The 19,597-nt window shown below is 37.7% G+C and overlaps 2 protein-coding genes across 3 annotated transcripts; one reads left to right on the top strand and one right to left on the bottom strand.

Annotated features, from left to right (window-relative positions):
- Positions 1–521: 521 nt before the first annotated feature.
- On the top strand, positions 522–11,105 carry LOC137953402 (probable LRR receptor-like serine/threonine-protein kinase At1g67720). 2 transcript variants are annotated; one of them, XM_068800792.1, is made up of 16 exons: positions 543–600; positions 1,076–1,306; positions 1,656–2,193; positions 2,285–2,808; positions 3,185–3,317; positions 3,535–3,606; positions 3,695–3,763; positions 3,890–3,961; positions 4,571–4,639; positions 8,843–9,006; positions 9,093–9,352; positions 9,538–9,664; positions 9,782–9,847; positions 9,943–10,129; positions 10,213–10,345; positions 10,665–11,105. In XM_068800792.1, exons 2-16 carry the CDS (start codon positions 1,237–1,239, stop codon positions 10,980–10,982), a joined length of 2,802 nt encoding a protein of 933 aa, XP_068656893.1. In that variant the 5' UTR covers positions 543–600; positions 1,076–1,236; the 3' UTR covers positions 10,983–11,105. The 2 variants fall into 2 exon arrangements, with proteins under 2 accessions (XP_068656902.1, XP_068656893.1); XM_068800801.1 differs by lacking the exons at positions 10,213–10,345; positions 10,665–11,105 and having other exon boundaries at positions 522–1,306; positions 9,796–9,847; positions 9,943–10,030.
- A 573-nt stretch (positions 11,106–11,678) lies between these two features.
- Positions 11,679–12,242, bottom strand: LOC137949573 (uncharacterized). Its single transcript, XM_068795654.1, has one exon. The coding sequence runs from the start codon at positions 12,240–12,242 to the stop codon at positions 11,679–11,681; it is 564 nt and encodes a 187-aa protein (XP_068651755.1).
- Positions 12,243–19,597: the final 7,355 nt, after the last annotated feature.

The raw sequence follows: 19,597 nt of genomic DNA, 5'->3' as shown, positions 1-19,597 counted from the left end.
CAGTCGCTCTTTTGTGGATTTACGCAAACATCATTTGTCTTTCAGCTAGAGAATCCACGGAACTCTGATTTTGGTCACGGGCTTTTGTCTTCTTTCCGTTTTTTTTTCGCTGCTTCTGCGTTGGTATTTCCAAAAGAATTCCAAGGTATAAGAAAATAGTGAAGATCCTGAATAGCGTTTTACTGAGATTACAGTCACCCACATGTGAAATCGGGCTAAAGTTTTAAAATTGCCGGTAGCTTGTTATGAGCTAGATTGTTCGAGGAAGGCGGTCGGCATCATCTACAGAGCCGCTATCCTTTACTTGCCAAGAAATCTGAAAAAAGCGTTTTCTACTGTGATTGGGCATTAAAAAATATAAGACAGAAATGCGTAAGCAGTAGAAAAAGACAGCAGGGTAAAAACAAAGGCAAAGTTGAAGCTCTGAAAAGATGCGGGGTATCTCTTTCCGCCTTTTACACATCTTTTTCTTCCTTTTTCTCTAGTGTGCCGCATTTTAAAGAAAAATGGATGCTTATTTTTCAATTTCGTGCGTGTGATGCCCACTGCCCACTGCCCACAGTCAGGGGAGACGCGTCTGGTATTGATTTTGATGATTTGGTGAGTCCTTAGTTGAATCACGAATGCTCCCGGTTAAGTGTCAAACCGCCTTTCTTCAGTTTTTCGGCCTTAGAGACCTATTCTGAACTCCCATTTTTCAATTTCAACGAGGACCATTTTGAATTTTCAAAGAGTCAAAAACGGTTGGAAGGAGATTCAAAGAACTTTCTCCTCCGAGTACGGGAAAATCCGTTTTTCATTTCAAGTGACCTCCGAATCAGCAGGCACGTGTTTGCTGGCTTTTTGTCTGAGATATTTTTTATAGGTTTAAGGTGACGGTGTTTTTGTAGATGATTTTGATGAGGTTTGGCTTATAAAACAACTACGAATGATGAGAGTTACGGTTTGCGCAGCCCTGAAAAGAACAAGAAAAGGAAATATCTCTGTTTGTTTTTCTAAATCAGCAGGATTTTTTTAATTTTAAAGTGGAGGGGTTTGACAGTGATGCTTGGCCCTTTATACCTTGCAAAAGCAGATTCCAAGATGAAAAGAGACCTGAGCACGCACATTGCTCACAGCTCATCCCTCGGAAAAGGAACATAAGAAGTTCAACAGTATGAAAAGTGAATTTTATTCAGGCTAAAATGCTGAATATAACAAGTTGGTGATAGAAGAGGGGTTTTTCTTTTTGTACTCATGGAGATCGTTCTCTCTGCTCTGGTTTTGCTTCTTCAGCTGATTCCTTTTGTTGCTTCCCAAAGTAAAGGTATGTCGTTTTGCTCTTTTGATCTGTTTACTTCATTTTGATCAAAATTGATGGCGAAAAGAACAATATGAATAAGAAACTGTGTTACGTGATAAAAGATTTGATGGTGACTCCTGTGATATCTTGATTTGATTCAACTATGCTATTCAAATTCTTCAATTCGTCAGAGGAAAGATTTAGAAGTAGTATGGTTGTACTAACCTTAAGGGAAATAAAGAGGTCACAAGAATTTAGGGGAATATTAATTTCTGAATGATTTTATTTTTCATTGCTTCAAGAACTCATAAGATCTACATTTTTTATGTAATTATCTGGTTTACTTTGATTCATTTATTGTTTTTATGTCCAGAATTTGTGAGCTTAGACTGTGGAGGCGGTGGAAACTATACAGACACAAATACTGGATTCAATTGGGTCTCCGATGCTACTTTTATTCTGCAGGGTAAGGCGACGGAAGTAAAGGCTTCAAATGAAACCAGACAGCAATACAAGTACCGGAGGGATTTCCCTGCAGACAATAAGAAATATTGTTATACTCTTGGTACTGTTCAGAGAAGAAGATACCTTGTCAGAGCCACATTCTATTATGGAAATTCTGAATCGGAGGAGACATTCCCAAGATTTGACTTGTACTTGGATAGCACTAAGTGGGATACAGTGTCAATTACTGATTCTTCAAGGACATATATTAAAGAGATGATCATCAGGGCTCCCTCAACTTCTGTTGATGTCTGTCTCTGTTGTGTATCGACAGGCTCTCCTTTCATTTCCACTCTTGAATTGAGGCCCTTAAATCTTTCAATGTATGCTACAGATTATGAGAATGAGTTTTATCTTGCGGTTGCAACAAGGGTGAACTTTGGTGCCTTGAGTGCGGTTGCCATAAGGTATTGTTCTTAAAATTTTTTGTGATCCTCCAATTGTTTGCTATTGGTGAAGGCTCGTGCAAATGGCTGATTACTTGATGCTTCATAACAGGTATCCTGATGACCCATTTGATCGAATATGGGAATCTGATTTAGAGCGAAGACCAAACTTTCTCGTAGGAATAGCCCCTGGAACGGAAAGAATAAATACTTCCAAGAACATAAAAACAGACAATAAAGAATTTCCACCTGTAAAAGTGATGCAAACTGCTGTTGTTGGAACTAGAGGGAGCCTCACCTACCGGATAAACCTAGAAGGTTTCCCTGCTTATGGACGAACTAATGCTAGAGCACTTGCATATTTGGCTGAAATTGAGGAGCTAGAATTGAATGAGACTCGAAAATTTACATTGAGTCAGCCTTCTGTTCCAGGATATAGAGATATTGTGGTTAACATTGCAGAGAATGCTGATGAAAATTACAAATTGTATGAACCTAGCTACATGAATATATCCCTGCCCTTTGTCTTATCATTTGCATTTACAAAGACTCCAGATTCTACTCGTGGGCCCCTCTTGAATGCAATTGAGATCAGCAGATATGTGCACATTGTTCCAAGAACAGATACTCAAGACTGTAAGTCAACAGTTTTTTTGCCACACTATTTTTCTAATTGTTTGGTTCTTTATCCAATTTGGTTGTGGGGACAAACCTGATAAGACATGACTTCAAGTATGCCTAATTGTATGTTTGCTCTTCTTACGTATTGTTGCTGTCAAACTGGTTTCCCACCTGTAAACCATATAGGAAGTCTTCTCTATTGCACCAAGAACCATGGCGTGACTGATATTGGTTATACTTGAGATTACTTTTATAATGTTTCATATAGAAAACTGAATTAGGCGTAATATATGGTCTGTTCATTATAGTATATATTGCATAAGAGCTATTTGATAACCTATCCAGTTTCTCTTTCATGAACTGATGGTCTGCAGCCTTTCTCATTTTGAAGCTATTGTTCTGAATGAACTACAAGCCATGGCTGCTGAAAGTGACTGGGCCACAGAAAATGGTGATCCGTGTAACCCCATTCCCTGGCACTGGGTTAAATGTAGCTCCAGTGCACCACCAAGCATCACAAAAATGTAGGTTTTCTCACGCACTGCACTACAAGTTTTTTCTTTACAAAAGGAGACAGCACCCAGCTTCATGCACAGCCTATACTGTTTTCATTGATGACGATTTAATTCATTGATGCACAGATCAAGTTAATATGAAATTTTTGAGAAGTTAGAACAAGTTATTTATGAAAACAAAGAAGCCTATTATTATCATGCTGTTATACTAATTCTTTTAAAACAGTGTCTTATCTGGGAAAAACCTGAATGGAACAATTCCACCTAAAATAAATCAGATGAGGAGCTTGTCAGAGCTGTAAGTTGTGCTTTTATGCTCACGATTATGTTTCATTTTTGTCCAAAATTGTGGTTTTATGGCTGATATGTTTGTTTTCATTCTGTAGCTGGTTGGATGGGAACTTTTTGTCTGGGCCCATTCCAGATATGAGCGAGCTCAGCAGTCTGACTATTGTGTAGGTGGCCTCTCATGATTGATATATATGCCAACAACTAATTAGAATTATAATTTTTTAATATTTTATTTTATTTTATTTTCGAATGGCACTCATTTTTTATTTTCTTCTTCATAAATGATGCAGGCATCTAGAAAATAATAGACTGACCGGTCAGTTACCTTCTTACCTTGGTGATTTGCCAAGCTTACGAGAATTGTATGTAATAATTCAAAGTTATCCTCAATCATTTTATTGGCTGGAATTGTATTAAGATTCATGCTTTGTTGATTGTGTTTTTTCCAGTCTTCTTTTTTAAATTGATCATTCAAAAAAGAAAAAAATTAATTTGATCATGGATGACCTGGAGTAGTTAAATCATAATCAGCATAAAACTGAGAATTTGGAAATATATTGCATGTCTGTTCATGTTGGAGCATGTCAGGTTTCAAGTATTGTTTGTTGTCTTGGTAGAGAAGATCTCCATGTTCTTTGATAGAAAATGAAGCTTATTTAATATAATTGACCAAAATTTAACGTAACTAATCCTTGAAAAAAAAAAATTTAAGTTGACTGTATGAATTTTTTGTTTTTTTATGACAGGCTATATGAATTTCTTGCCTGATAGTTTTTACGAACATTTTGACCATGTCAGGTTCATCCTGAAGTATTTTCCTCGGCGGTTTACTATGACTATATTTCAATCAACTAAATTTTGTGTGACAGATTTTATGAAACTTCTATTTATTTCTGATTTTCCTTTCAGTATTTCCTTCACATCATATGACTCCTTTTGCAACAAGCTAAACTTAACTCTTTGTGTCACAGGTATGTCCATAACAACTCCTTCAGTGGTGAAATACCACCGTCGCTTTTAACTGGAAAATTTTTATTCAAGTGAGTATTAATGTCTATACCATTGTAAAATGTCTCCTGATTAGAGTCTATATATCTTATTTGTTACTCACTATTGAGGCTATAAAGTTATCAGACTTCTAACATTGCATAAAATAATGCATTCAGCATTTCTCTTCATCATGTCAGTTCACAAATAAAACATTGATTAATATTAAAAATATGACAAATACAGAGATGCCTCCATAACATCAGATTGCCAAAGATCTAGTAAAATAGATGAAGAAGAATTGTGGAGCAAGAAGCGGAGAAGGAGAAGAGGAAAGAGAACAGCCTCGTTAGGGTTTCTGTATGATCCCTAATCTCTTTTCAAACTCACTTAAGTGACTTACAAGGAAAGTATCTGTACTACCCCTATTACACTTACATCAATTACAGCCATAAAACAGTAACAAAACTGGGCAAAAATTATATCATTGGACATGTCTAACTGATATCTTCCTAATTAGAACTTTAAGGTACAATACATCAAATTAAAATTACCAAAATACCCCTGAACTTTGATACTCCCCCTCAAGCTGGGGCTTATATATCCACCAATTCCAGCTTGGGGAAAAAAAATCAACAAAGGGACCCTTTTTACGGACCTGAGTGAACAATTCAATCTGATTAGTGGTCCTTACATATGGAGTAGTCACTTTACCACTTAATATTGCATCACGAATAAAATGGCATCCACTTCTACATGTTTGGTTCGCTCATGGAATACTATATTGCTAGGAAAGAATATTGCTGTTGGGTTGTCATATTTAAGTTCCATTAGACTGCTCTCCTAAACCATATTCTTGGAACACATATTTTACCCACATAAGCTCACTTGTAGTGTGTGTCATCGCTCTATACTTAGCCTCAATACTAAATTGTGCAATTACATTCTGTTTTTTACTCTTCTAGGTGATAAGGTTGCCTTCTATAAATTCGCAATGCCTTGTAGTCATTTAAAAAAAAAAAATGCCATGTAGTTGGATTTCCTGTCTAACTTCGACCTTGCACACTCAACATCTAAATAACTGGCAATTTTTAAGTGTCCTTTTGGTTCATAACATAGCCCTCTTCCAGGAGCTCCTTTTAAGCATCTCAAAATTCCTTGTGTTACCTCAAGATGCACTTTTCTGGGAGTGTTCATAAACTGACTCACAACCCCAGCTGTAAATGATATGTCTGGTCTAGTAACAGTAGCATAAATTCATTAGCCACCAGTCTGCCATACATAGTTTTTTCTCTGAGTGGTGGGCTATTGTCATCATGTAACTAGAGTTTATTTCCATAGGCTTGTCTGCAGGTTTGCACCTAATAATCCATGTTCACTCAACATGTAAATTACATACTTTCTTTTAAGATAAAATCATACCTTTTTTACTTTTGGCCACCTCTATATCCAAAAAGTATTTAATGTACAAAGGTCCTTTGTTTGAAAATATGGCTTGAGATATCTCTTCACATTGTCAATACCTTCACTATCATCCCCAATGAGGATGATATCATCGACATAATAATTCCTGAAATTTTCAAACCATGCTTGCAATCATTGTTTGAAAGGAAGTCTCTAAAGGTAGAGTGGGAAAAAATTGATGTAGCTTGACTATTGATGGATGTCCCAAAAGCAGATGCCACGAGTAAGGAAAAGACAACTTTCAGTGCAATTGTCTCGTTCTCAAGAACAGCGTCAAGGTAGTACAACCCATTACTTTCATGCCCCAAACTAATCTTCCTCCTCGTCTGCAAATCTTGAAACACACAATTAGAAGCAAAAAAATATGATTGAGCAATTAAGTGAATGAGTAAATTTGCTAACAGACAACAAGTTGGCGGGAAACTTTTGAACATACAACATAGAAGTTAGTGGAAGGCAAGATGAAGGGTAAACAATCCTTCACCACAAACGGAAGAGAGCTAATGTAACTAAGTTATGTGCTGAGGATGGCAACATGTTGGAGAAAACAGAGGACATACTTGACATATGGCTGGAGGCTCCAGAATCAGTTTTCCAAGAAGGAGAGGAAACATGAAATGCAGATATTTCTGAGTTTGCCAATGTGGTATTAGCTATAGAAGAGGTAGACGATGTCTAAGAAGCTGGAGTAGTGGTCAATGCTAGTGGATCCAACTGTTGAAGTATCTCCTGAAGTGCCTCTTGGTTGCTACTAGAAGAGCCAATGTCACCATTAACCACTTCTCAACCTTCTATAGATCCACTAGAAGTAGGCCAAGTAGGTTTCCCAAATTTATCCAAGAAATTATTCGACTTGCCATAATGCATACACGACTTTTACCTCTTCCATCACTATTGCTACCTCGTCCCTTACCTCCAAGTTCTCCTCATCTACCTCTAGATGATTCAAATCGAGAAGTAGAAGAGGAAATAGTAACAGTAGTATCAGAACTTGTAGCAGTGTTAACGTTTTCCACTGCTCCTTCAGCACAAAGAACTCAATTATAAACCTTTTCCAATGTATGATCCACTGCTCCTTCAGCACGAAGAACTCAATTATAAACCTTTTCCAATGTATGATCACCATCATCAGCTAGAATTTGAGCTTAGGCAACATCATACTCCGGTCCCAACCCTTTTAGAAAATGCGTAACTTGAATTTGATTTTTCTCCCTCCGAAGCTCAGTAGCATTCGTAATAAAAGGTACTAATCTCTTGCGTAACACCTATCATCTCGGTAAAATATTGGGTCATGTTTTATCACGCCTTGACAAACTGAAGAACTTTGTATATAACCCATAATTCTAGATAGATTAGTTTTTCGAGAGAAAATAGATTGCAGAGTGTCCCAAATCTCCTTAGATGTATAACAGCTCATAACCTACTCACTGAGGCTTTCCTCCATATTGGTTACTAGCCAAGTCATAACTTGACTGTCTTCAACTTCCGGTCATCAATGGGAGGATAAGAAGAACTTTACTGAGAAATTTCAGTTTCCTTTAGTTCTTTAGTAACATCTACCCAGATCTGAACCAATTAATATAATTTAGTTCATTCTGCTTAATAGATTTTTTTGAATGGTCTGAGGTTCCTTGGAATCTGAACTACCCGAGATCTTGGAAGGTGTTACAACTTCATCGGTGCTTGCCATTGCTCCAGCCTCAACAAATTCTCAACAACACATGTTGGAATGTAATATCAAAACAACCATCACAAAATTTTTCACAAACCAGAGCCTTATATGCTTGTGCAGATTATGTGAGGCCCACACAACAAAGTAAATTAGGATACCCAAACTCCAATTGATAAAATTTCCCCATTACAATTCAGTAATCCAAGAAAAGCAGGTGCAGGAGAAGACAATTGAGGCTGACATGAACCTGAATGATGATGATGACAGAGGCAAAATGCAAGCTTGGAGGACTTGTGCATGCACAGAGTTGGGATAGAAAAACCAAAACAACCCTCTAGGGGCACATAATCTTCATAAATTTTTTCAATTGACAGCACTAGCAATCAATCCTAGGGTTATGGCACAAGGAAAGAAAAAAGGTCTAACCTTTAATGTCTATCAGCACCAGTTCTGAAGAATCCCTCTTCCTAGAAAGGTTGTAAACTTGAGGAGAAGAAGATTCCAGTTAAATACCCACAACAATCAGACTGATTGCTCTGATACCATGTAAAATAAGGTACAAGAAGAATTATGAAGGAAGAAGGTGGAGGAGAACAAGAGAAATATGATAAGAGGCCTCAAGAGAGAACAACCTAGTTAGGGTTTTCATGCGACCCCTAATCTCTTTATGTACTCACTTAGGTGACTTACACGGAAATGTCTATATTACCCCTATTACACTTATATCAGTTACAGCCATAAAGAGTAATAAAACCAGGCAAAATTTCCATTATTGGACATATCTAACTGATATCTTCCTAACTAAAACTTTAAGACACAATACACCATAATAAATTATCAAAATACCCCTAAACTTTAAAAGAACTCATTGCTTCTGCTTTCTATTCTTTCAAATCCTAGCATATTATGCTTAGTTAGGTTTGTATATTTTCTCCCTCTTTTATAATAGTTTATACATCCTTCTTCAAAAAAAAAAAAAAAATCCTAGCAAGTATGAAATTAGTATCCTCTTCCATCATCAAACATTATAGAAATGTCTTTCTGTACTACTGTTTTCTTGCATATAAAAGAAAGTTATTAGTATTCATACGTAATTTATTCAAATTTTTTCGATCTCCAGATATGATGGAAATCCTGAATTACATGAGCAAAAGAAGAACTGGAAGTTGATCATTGGTGCTTCTGTTGGGGCATTTGCCTTTTTAGTTGTTCTACTTTTTGGAAGCTTCTTTCTCTTACAACATCTTCACAGAAAGCCATCGGAACCAAATGCAGAAGGAAAATGTAAAAGCTCTTTTAGATTTTGTGCACAAAACAACTACTGGCCTGCTCTTTTTTGCGTTGTTTTCACACTGTGTTGTTTCACTCAGATAATTCTTCACGCATGATGTCCAAACGCTCAAGTGCCTTTTCTCTTGTTCGTGGTGGGTCAACATTAATAGATGAAGGTCAAGAGATTGCGTATATCACACTTTCTGAGCTTCAAGGTGCTACTCAAAATTTTAACAAGAAAATAGGAAAAGGAAGCTTTGGACCTGTCTTTTATGGAAAAATGAAAGACGGAAAGGAAGTGGCTGCGAAGATCATGGCTGATTCATCTCTTCATGGAACTCGACAATTTGTTAATGAGGTAGCTTCATTCCAAGCCCTCAGATATGGTGATTACAAATATAACTTGCCTCGTGTCCAAAAATTTTACGATGTTAAAAACTGTTCATTTTTCAACAACCTATTTACACCTCAGCATAAGCAAATATATGGTGGGCTTAGCCTCAATCTCTCGTAACATGAACTTGTTAATGGTGCCGACTTCAGGTTTCTCTTTTGTCAAGAATCCATCATAGGAATCTTGTTCCTTTGATTGGATACTGTGAAGAAGGATCTCAAAGAATCCTAGTTTATGAGTATATGCACAATGGATCACTGAGGGACCAATTGCATGGTATACTGTCTTTTAAACTTACATCTATCAATATGTATTGCTCCATTACAATTCAAAGTATTTCTCATGTACAACTACAACATAATCACAAAAACTTTGACATAATCTGCTGACCAGATTCTGTTAAGCAGAAGCATTTGGACTGGTTATGCCGTCTCTATATTGCAGAAGATGCTGCAAAAGGTGTGGTGGTGCCTGAAACTTTCTTCTGACATTCTTGCTTTTGGGCCTATGCAATATTCAGCTTTCTCATCAGAGGTCTGTGCTGCTTGCCGTAGGTCTTGAATACTTGCACAGTGGATGCATCCCGAGTATCATCCATCGAGATGTGAAGTCAAGCAATATTCTCTTAGATATCAACATGAGGGCAAAAGTATCAGATTTTGGGCTGTCAAGACAAGCGGATGAGAATCTGACTCATGTATCAAGTGTTGCCCGAGGGACAGTGGGTTATCTAGATCCCGAGTAGGTTATGATTACCGAGTTAGTTAACATGTTCTTTGTTATGTTTGTAATTAAGAGTATTAATGCTATTAGAAATCTTTCAGGTACTATGCCTGCCAACAGTTGACGGAAAAGAGTGATGTTTACAGTTATGGGGTTGTTCTGTTAGAGTTAATCTCTGGAAGAAAGCCTGTCTCAGCAGAAGATTATGGTACAGAATGGAACATCGTTCACTGGGTACGAGTAAATCCTTATGGGTTTTCTGCTTTGTTGATTCATGAACTAATAAAAAACTTCTCCATTTACACTTGAGTTCTTTTATAATATTAGCCAAAGTGAAAACAATTCAACAACCATCTTTGGAAATGCACGGAAGTAGTTGATTGCTAATAGTTTTTTTTTATAATTCAGATTCTTCATAACAGGCAATCTTGAAATCTTTCATTTTGGCCAATTTAAATTAGATGGTCTAGTTTTCCCGTTTTCCCATTTTCTCATTGAATTCTTAGTTTTACTGCCTGGATATGTGGATTTACTAAGAAAACATATTTTGCAGGCACGGTCTTTTATCCGAAGAGGTGACTTGATGAGTATCATAGACTCCTCACTACATGGAAAGATCAAACTCGACTCCGTTTGGCGGATCGCTGAAATTGCAATCCATAGTGTTGAACCACATGGAACTTCCAGGCCAAAGATGCAAGAGATAGTGCTGACAATTCAAGAGGCAATTAGAATTGAAAAAGGAAATATAGTTGAAGGTGAAACATCTTCAGAATTCTCGACGGGAAGATCTTTCCGTCAACAGAGAGACCCAGTTGATGTTGGATGTTCTGACATCTCAAGCAAATTAGTTCAGCCAACCGCCAGATGAATATGAACCACCATTTTGATACTCTAATCTTATTTGATTTGCACTTTTTTTTTTTTTGGTTTTCATGGATATATGTAAATACATCTTTCAAAAGAGTTATGGATGTTTATACATGAGCATAGAAAGAGGTTACAGTATCCAGACAAACCGGAGCTTGAAAAACTGATCCATCAAAAGGACAAACAGGAGAGAGAGTGGGAAAAGAGACGGCTGTGGTTCAATTGTCGAATTAAGGATCAAGTCGATTCGGATCAGGGCTTTCTTGCCGTTCTTATCATGGGTTTTTCAACTCAGCCACCCTAAAATCTGGGAAAGTCACCCACTGATCTCACGATTCGCAAGTTCCCACGCCAAAAGAACTCCGAGTCCATTTTTTTAATCCAAAGAAATTCGGGATTATGCCGATTGCCCACAAATGTTTATACCAAACAATTTCAGAGGCCAGCCTTTCAATATTTAATGCAAGATAATACCAGATGTGCCGACAGATGATTATATTCAAACAATATCAGATGATTAACCTGAATCAGCCATTCGTGGCAGAGCTTTTACAGTTTCCAGAATTCATTTCTGGCATCCAACAAACACTGATTCATTACTTCACCAATCGGAACTTCACAAATAATCTTTACACTTCAATCCCAGAAAAAGAAAGAGAAAGAAGGTTAATTATTAACAAATCTTACACAATCAGGCTCAGATGTCTCCGATCAAGCACCACTCTTCAACATCCTCCATCAAATCCAACACAAATCCCAAATCATGGAAACCCATATCAGTTTCCGTTTCCTGAATTGGACTTGAGTGAAGATGTTGATCTTCTTGCTCTATGGAGAGATCTTGGGCACGATCCTTTTCGAGGCTTGCTTCCCCTGCTACAGTATAGGTCATAGCCTCTTCTTCGTCTGCAACATGATAATCCTCCTGCTCGTCCACTTCATCATCCCAGTCACGGTCAGACAAGAGACCCAGAATTCCGGCGGCTGATGACCCACCGAATTTTAGCCCCAGACCTCTATCCACAAGCGATTTCACTTTATGGGTGCCCTTCGCTTTGTCCCTCGATTTGCAGGCGGGATGGGTATGGCAAGTCGTGCAGCGAGCTCTGCCACATTTGCCTGTGAATTTGGAGTGGTTTGTGGGCTTTGACGGCACCTTGATAAAGATTCCGGCCGCCGTAGAGGAATCTATCTGATTGACAACTCTGGATTTGGGCCTTGAATTCAGACTTGGGGGGAGGATCATACAGCTCCTTACCATCCCATGTTGACGTCCTTCTCTTCTCATTTCTCTGTCCTTCTACGGAGGATATAAACTGACAGGTGATAGATGGATAGATCAAAGGACCCTGTATTATATACACCCATCAACCCCAGAAAAGATAAAGTTTTCCCTGTGATAAATGCGTCGAAACTTGGGCACTAAGTTCCCTTTGAATTTTTCTAAGTTCTTGCATCACCGTGTGGAGCAAGTAATCACCTAGCTACCATATTTATCTCAACCCACAAGCGTCAAATAAACAAGAAGTTGGGTCTGGAAAGTTACCCGAGTACTCACCGTTTTCAAAGTACAGACTGCCGCAATCGGTAGATATAGACTGAATTACAGAGTGAGAACCCCTTAAATAGTTCCGAAACAGAGGACTTCGATTGTTCCTGAGAATGAAATCTAACATCTTACACTTAAAATTACTACTGGAAAAAACACGGGTAAAGGGTCACCGCCAACTTTTTCTACCTATTTATCACCCATATAAACAAAATACTGTATGCATACAAGAAGAGCAATAAGACAAACAATTCACTTGACCTTACACATATCCGGCTGTTTTTGAAGTTTTGCCTCGAACAAGTCCAGTAGTTCATCTGTTACTTCAATTAAGCAAATTTCTCCTTCTCGAATGTCATTAGCTGCAGCAAAATATTTCCATCCAGAGCAAAATGGTTTTTGGAAATTTCTTGTCTCGTAATATAAGATTGGTCATAGAGTCATGTTAGAATCACAAAGAACAATCACAGACTTATCGAAACGTTTTCTCCTCTTGGGCAATGGCATGAGGAAAGCTGATGGAAGGTCCTGCAATATGATCATAATGAACTGGTAAGTAGCAGAAAATTTAATAAATGAGCAACTTTTATAGTACCTACCGAACATGCCATGCCTTTAATTTTTCAAACTGAATTCAAAAATCACCAATTATATTTGCGAACAATTCCCTAAAGATTTACTCTGAAATGAGTACATTTTCTCTACTGATAGCAAGCTGAAAATGGATTTTTTTTTTTTGGAAATGTGAGAATGGAATAATAAATGCAAACATCATAAACAGTTTATGAACCAATGCAACATCAGCTAACACTTAAGCAGTGGAAACACAGTAAGTTACAGAACCAAGCCCGTTGTTCAGGATTTGCACCCTTCATTTGCAAGCAGAAACATTCCCTTCGACAACAAATAGCATCCTGACCAAAATACTTTGCATTTCTCCTACAACAAAATAATAGTAACCTTCCTATATTTAAAAGCCCATGTTCCTCGGCACTCCAAATTTTGAGCCTCAAAATTTGCATGTTCTCATAAAACGTTAGATTTGATATGCTTAAAAATAATAGATGTACTACACAATTTACCAGCCAAGACAGTTTCTACACAAACCAGACACATATCTGACTGGGGATGGGCCACTTTTACAATGTTTTGATCCCTTTATCAAGGGTTCTTCGGGAACTAACTTATGCTCATTTCCTGTAAATGCAGAAGTCATATGTCAGGCCCCCCCTAGGAAGAGAAACGGAAAGAAAAAATGTGTTGAACACTCTGAAACACCAGGCAGTTTCAACTAAGAAATACACACCAGATGAACAAAGCTTCTTGTTGGGTTGATTCAGGTTCCATCTCAAAATGACTAGACAATTAGGAAGCCTATCATTCAACTTTATAACCCAATTATTTTTCTTAACACTTCTCAATGTCTGACTTTTCTGGCTCAACACTCCTCTTCATGTCCACAGTTGTACATAACGGGCTTGTGACGTGTTAACAATACACAAACTACCTGACTCTCACCTCATGGAGCCCACACAACACAAATAACCTAGGGAGTACATTAGGCCTCGGCCCACACATACAACCTACTCTAATATCACTTCTCAATGTGGGACTTTTTCCCACTTAAGACTTCTTTTTGGTTCATAATGCCAAGAAACAAGTCCAACTTCATCACCCGTTATCATAGAACCAATCCCTGCTAAAACATTGTTAAAATAAAACATACAAGGAACTTGGTGAAATTAAAAAAATGTGATATATTAAATCTACTTGAAGAAGTATGGGAAGACACTGAAGAAATCTGTTGCACCAACCTGAAGGATGCTTCCCAATATGCTGATCATTCACAGTTTCCACACAGTGTGCCTCTGACCCCAGGACGGATCCATTTGAACCATCTTCAAAATTAAAATCTAGATTCTCAGAGTTAGGTTCTCTTTTAACCCCTTCCATTTGACACTTTCTCTTCCTTGTCTCCAAGTAAGAAGTACATCTAATTTCTGCAGCTTGCACTGTCAAGCTATCAATTACATATGAAGGGAGTTCAGGTGCCTTGCAAGTATTGGAACTTTCATAAGCAGCACATTCAATTCCAGTTCTTGATTTAGTGACATCCACCGCTTCAGCACTGATTGTGTCCACCCCCAAGATAGCTCCTACCATGCTATCTTCAATATTTAAAGCTAGCTCTGCACATTTAGGATCTCTTTTTACTTCTTTAGTTTGAAAGCTTCTTTCCCTAGGCTCCAGCATACTCATGTCAGATATGTTCCCATTTTGTGTGGCTTGCTCAGGTTCTTCAAGTATCTCACAAATCTTTGAAGTATCATAAGCAGAGCATTCACTTCCAGCACTTGATTTAATGGTAACCCCATTCCCTGAAGAGTGTTCTCTGATAGACTGAACAGCCAAGGGCATGGCTTCAGCATATTCTGCCTCTAAGGGATGTGCAGCCAAGCTACTATTGCAATGGACATCTGACCCTGCAGTGATCAATTCTCTGTCTATTTCTTCCGTTTGATGCTTCCTCTCTCCTGCCTCCAACACACTCATGTCAGGACCCTTCTCACTTATTATGGCTTGCAGCGACTCTTTATCACTTATAAATGATAGAGGTTCAAGTGCCTTCCATGTCGTGGAATTTTCAATAGCTGATTGTTCAATTCCAGCTCTTGAGTTAGTGACATCTCTATTCCCCAAATGATGGTGGCCAATATGCTGTTCAGCCAAGTGCATAGCTTCAGGATGGGAAGTGTGTTCTACCGTTTTAGATACTCCCTTTACTTCTTCAGTGTTACACTTCCTTCCACCCGTCGCCCCGACAGCATCAGGAATAATCCCACTTCTTGTGGTTCTACTCATTGAATCTTTAACAATATTCAGAGATGGACCCTCAGGTGGTTCACAAGGCTCAGGAACTTCGTCAGCAGTTTCTTCACTTCCAGTTCCTAACATGATTATATCTCTGTTCAATAAATCATCACCAACCCAATAAGAAGGTTTTTGTGATCCATCAATGGCTCTACTTATTGAATCTTCGACAATAATGACAGAAGGATCTTTGGGTGGTTCACAAGTCACAGGACTGTCACCAGCAGCTTGTTCATTTCCAGTTCCTAACTTGATCATACCTTTGTTCAATAAATCACCAGCAATCAGATAAGAAGGTTCTTGTGATACATCAAGTGACCTCTTAGAGCTGCTTCTGTGATAGGACAGTTTTTCATTTGCTGCATTTAATTGGAACAAACCATTATGGCATTTATTGCCCATGTATCCAATGGCAGTGTTAGATAAGGACATGTTTCCTATGCCCACATCTTCATGTGCAACCACTGTATCTTTGGGAATCATGCAGCCTTGTGGGTTGTCAACTTTCATTTCCACATTATTATCCTGGGTGGTACAACTTCTGGTTTTTAGTTCTTCAATTTCACTCGCTGAGAGGATATTCGTCGCTAACTTCTCCAATGCATCACATGTCCTTTTAGTAGCACTATAGCAGTCAAGAGAATTTTTTGCCACTCGCAGAGATCTGTCCAAATCTCGAGTATTACCATTATCCTCGGTTGCAAACACAGGCAGTTTAGAAGTAAAAATCCTGCTTTTTCCAGCATCTTCTTCATTATTCATATCATTGAAAATAATCTTGTGTAGCGTCTCTGATGCATCATAAGTCTCTCTCAAGCTACTCTGACGAAAAAAACTGTTTTCAGCCGATGTAGATCCTCTGATCACAGTATTACCCTTGCCTTCAACCATCTCACTATTTGACAAGTTTACAGTACCTTGAATTCTGGCATTTTTTTCTGCATCTGATGAGTTTCCAGTGACATGAAATGGCCCTCCAAACGCATTGAAGATCCTTTCAGAGATACCATCACTACTATGACTAAAACCTTTTCCTGTAGAAGAACATGCTTTGGCCATATTTTTTTCAACGGAATTATTAAGAACAATTTCACTTTTTGGCAATTTACTTGATGCAGAACTGCTTTTCACATCTTGAACATAAATAGATGAATCTTCACCATGAACATCATGCAGTTCATCCAAGTCATCAGACGCCCTCTCAGACTGGCAAGGAATACTAATTTTCCCTCTTAAATCTCTTCGCTCATTAGGTGAATGATCATGAGAAACACCTACTGGCACTTCCGGTTCATCAGAACTCCTTTTTGACCCATTATCATGTTTTGAAGATGTCCTTGATGAAGCAGGTTCTGTCTCCATGCCTTCAGAATCAGAATCAAGTACAATAACATCAACTCTACAGAGATTCTCCTCTTTATGCAACTCTTCTGATGCAGGAGACTTGCTCTTGTAACAAGATTTCTTCATGGGGACTTTGTGAATAGTGCTGGAGACAACTTTTCTGGCATTAGCATGTCCTGAATCTTTCTGTGATGAGGGAAGTTGAACTGAAGGTATTATCCTATTGCGAGTGTTCCTCTTGACCTGCCATCCTCTCTTGGTAACAGAAGATTTCAAATTTCTGGAAGAACTATGATGATCAAAGCGTCTAGTGCCTTCCAAAGAATTAGAACATTCAGGGGGAGATTCTCTGCTATCTGATCTTGAAACTCTTTGTCTTTTCTGAGAATTCTCACCATTTTCCTTTGAAACACCAAAACTTGATATAGTATTTTTTGGATGCAATGGTCCAACATTCTCTCTGTTTCTAGCTTGTTTTCCTTTTTGGGAACTTCCAGTCCCTGCTTCCAAAAAATTTAACTTCTCACAAGCACTTCTATCAAAAACTTCAACCAAAAAGTGGGAATCGTTATATCTGAATACCAGCAGGTCTCCAAATTCCAGAGAATGATCCAGTACAAATTTTCTCCAACCATACTCAAAAGCCAAGGAACCCTCCACATTGGACAATTTAACAGTCCATCTTCTTCCACTTATATCTTCAAGGAAAATGAATTGATCAACCAAATTTCTGGCATGAGAGGCAAATCGAGGAGGTAGGGACTGTAAAACGTGTCTATGGCGTGAGAAACAGAAAAATGACTTAACCAAATAAATTCAAGAAAACTGGGAAGGAATAACTCTCATCATAAAGGAATAATATAAAGAGAATAGGAAATAAAATAATAATAACAATATTATTATAATAATAAAGACATGTGATAAAAGTTAGTCAATCTTCCAAACAGTGTAATCACAAAAAGTGCTAGACGAATACAAGTGATAAGCTGGGTATCTTCACATTAACAAAATTGTTTTTTTCAAAACCATCTTTTACATCTGATATCACTACAAAATGATTTAAACTCATATACCCCTGCAGAACACAATTTACAACAAGAATGCAGAAAAACAAATTGAGACATATATAAAACTGCTCAATTAAAATTTTGTACCTTCTAAATTTCAGGTTAAGTGCAGCCAGAAAACCAGCCCATGCCGGCCGCCATTCAGCCACAAACACAGATTTTTTTGGTTACAAACAAATCTAGTACAGTATTTATAACTTGATCAAGCATTGAGCAAATAGGAATTATGTGAAAGTTCTTTAATTGCCTTCTTGATGCAAAAACATTTTTTTGTTGGACTGTGGCTTTTTCACAGACACAACGGATTCAAAATTAATTTGTGTTTCTACATTACCAATCCATTATTTCAACATCATTCATGCCCTTTTCAACAAATCTTCAAGAAATAATGAACTTCCAGTTCACCTGCTCCACGCCCCCACATTAGTCATCCACATCTAGAAGTGGTGAACGAATGGTTAACCAGATCTCAAAAGATAACGTAGAAATCCAAATAAATGCATTGGATTTACTGAATTCATTCCTCCTAGAATAATTTATTTCCACGACACAAGTTTCATCCAAAGGTTCAACCAGCGAGGGTTCAACCTTTTCTCTCTTCAAACATTTATTGTATTTTACACCATTACATACATTCATGCAAGAGAGAAAACCCAGAAAGAAGACAGAAGAAGAAGAAGAAAATAACAAAATTCAAAGAAGAGGATCAGAATACACATATAATAACCAGTGAACAAAGAAAAGCGACCGCTGTCAATCCCGATCTTAAACAAAGAGCGAGGAGCGCCCAGCATGTCTTTTCCCGCAAGAGAAAAAAACCACAAAGAAGATACTGAACGAAAAGAAGAAGATAGCATTCAAAGAAGAGACTCAGAATACGCATATAACAACCAGTGAACGAAGAAAAAGCAACGAGCCCTTTACCATAGGTCCCTTCAACATGCTGTGAAGCATGATCTTGAAGAACGAACGAGGAGCACCGAACTGGGTCTTTTTCCCGTGAAGCACTGAGCATCTTTCAGCGCACTCCTCGCAAGCTTGGACCTCGCAGCTCGTCGTATCTCTCTTTACGTTTCTCATCAACCTGCAATTTTTCTGCCAAGAAAAGAAGAATATAGTGGCACGAAGTTGTATATTTGTTATTCTTCCTCGCTCTTGCCTCACCCAGAACGACTAGCTACCCGCCAACACCTCTACGAGACAGGCAGCCGCTTTCTGCTTTGCTTTTTCTTTCTCAAGATCGAGGTTAAACTTTAAAAACGATTTTGGAAACAGTACCGATACGGTCTCATTAATGGCGGAAGCGGCAAAAACTCTGCAGAAGACACGGGGGGACGTACCTCGGTTCTGTGAGGCAACACGTACAAGTGAACACGACTTTTAATCACTTCACTTGATCCGGGTCCAATGCTCAAAACCCCCCGGTCTGACCGAACCTTCTTCCACTAGCGACTGCACGGAGGAAAATATTTAAACAGGTATTGGATCTTATGGATATCCGATAATTTAGGATTGTTATATAATAGGACATCCAAATAAGGACATGGAATCCAATAAATTTCAATTTTTAATTTAAATTATAAAAATTATAGTACTAAATAATTATTTAAAGTTTCTAAAATTATTATATAAAATATACATTATAAAAAAAATTAAATTAACAAAATCTTATAAATTTAATTTAATTTATAAATTAATTAAAATAATATTTTAAATTACAATAATTATTTTAAAAAAACTAATAAATATATATATATTAAAATAATTTAAATAAGTATAATAGTT

The sequence above is a fragment of the Aristolochia californica genome, unplaced genomic scaffold (assembly GCF_029961685.1).
Source record: "Aristolochia californica isolate CCGP_79_NKW_82.1479 unplaced genomic scaffold, dmAriCali1.0.hap1 SCAF_1, whole genome shotgun sequence".
Classification (NCBI taxonomy): domain Eukaryota; kingdom Viridiplantae; phylum Streptophyta; class Magnoliopsida; order Piperales; family Aristolochiaceae; genus Aristolochia; species Aristolochia californica.
This window is presented reverse-complemented; position numbering and strand designations above follow the sequence as displayed.

Bases quoted from the DNA above. Each gene is read 5' to 3' on its own strand.
- LOC137953402 (XM_068800792.1), top strand. From the start codon at position 1,237: ATGGAGATCGTTCTCTCTGCTCTGGTTTTGCTTCTTCAGCTGATTCCT. The intron at 4,640-8,842 runs GTGAGTATTAAT...TTCGATCTCCAG, and splicing joins ACTGGAAAATTTTTATTCAA to ATATGATGGAAATCCTGAAT. The intron at 9,353-9,537 runs GTAGCTTCATTC...TGCCGACTTCAG, and splicing joins CTCGACAATTTGTTAATGAG to GTTTCTCTTTTGTCAAGAAT.
- LOC137949573 (XM_068795654.1), bottom strand. From the start codon at position 12,242: ATGGTAAGGAGCTGTATGATCCTCCCCCCAAGTCTGAATTCAAGGCCC.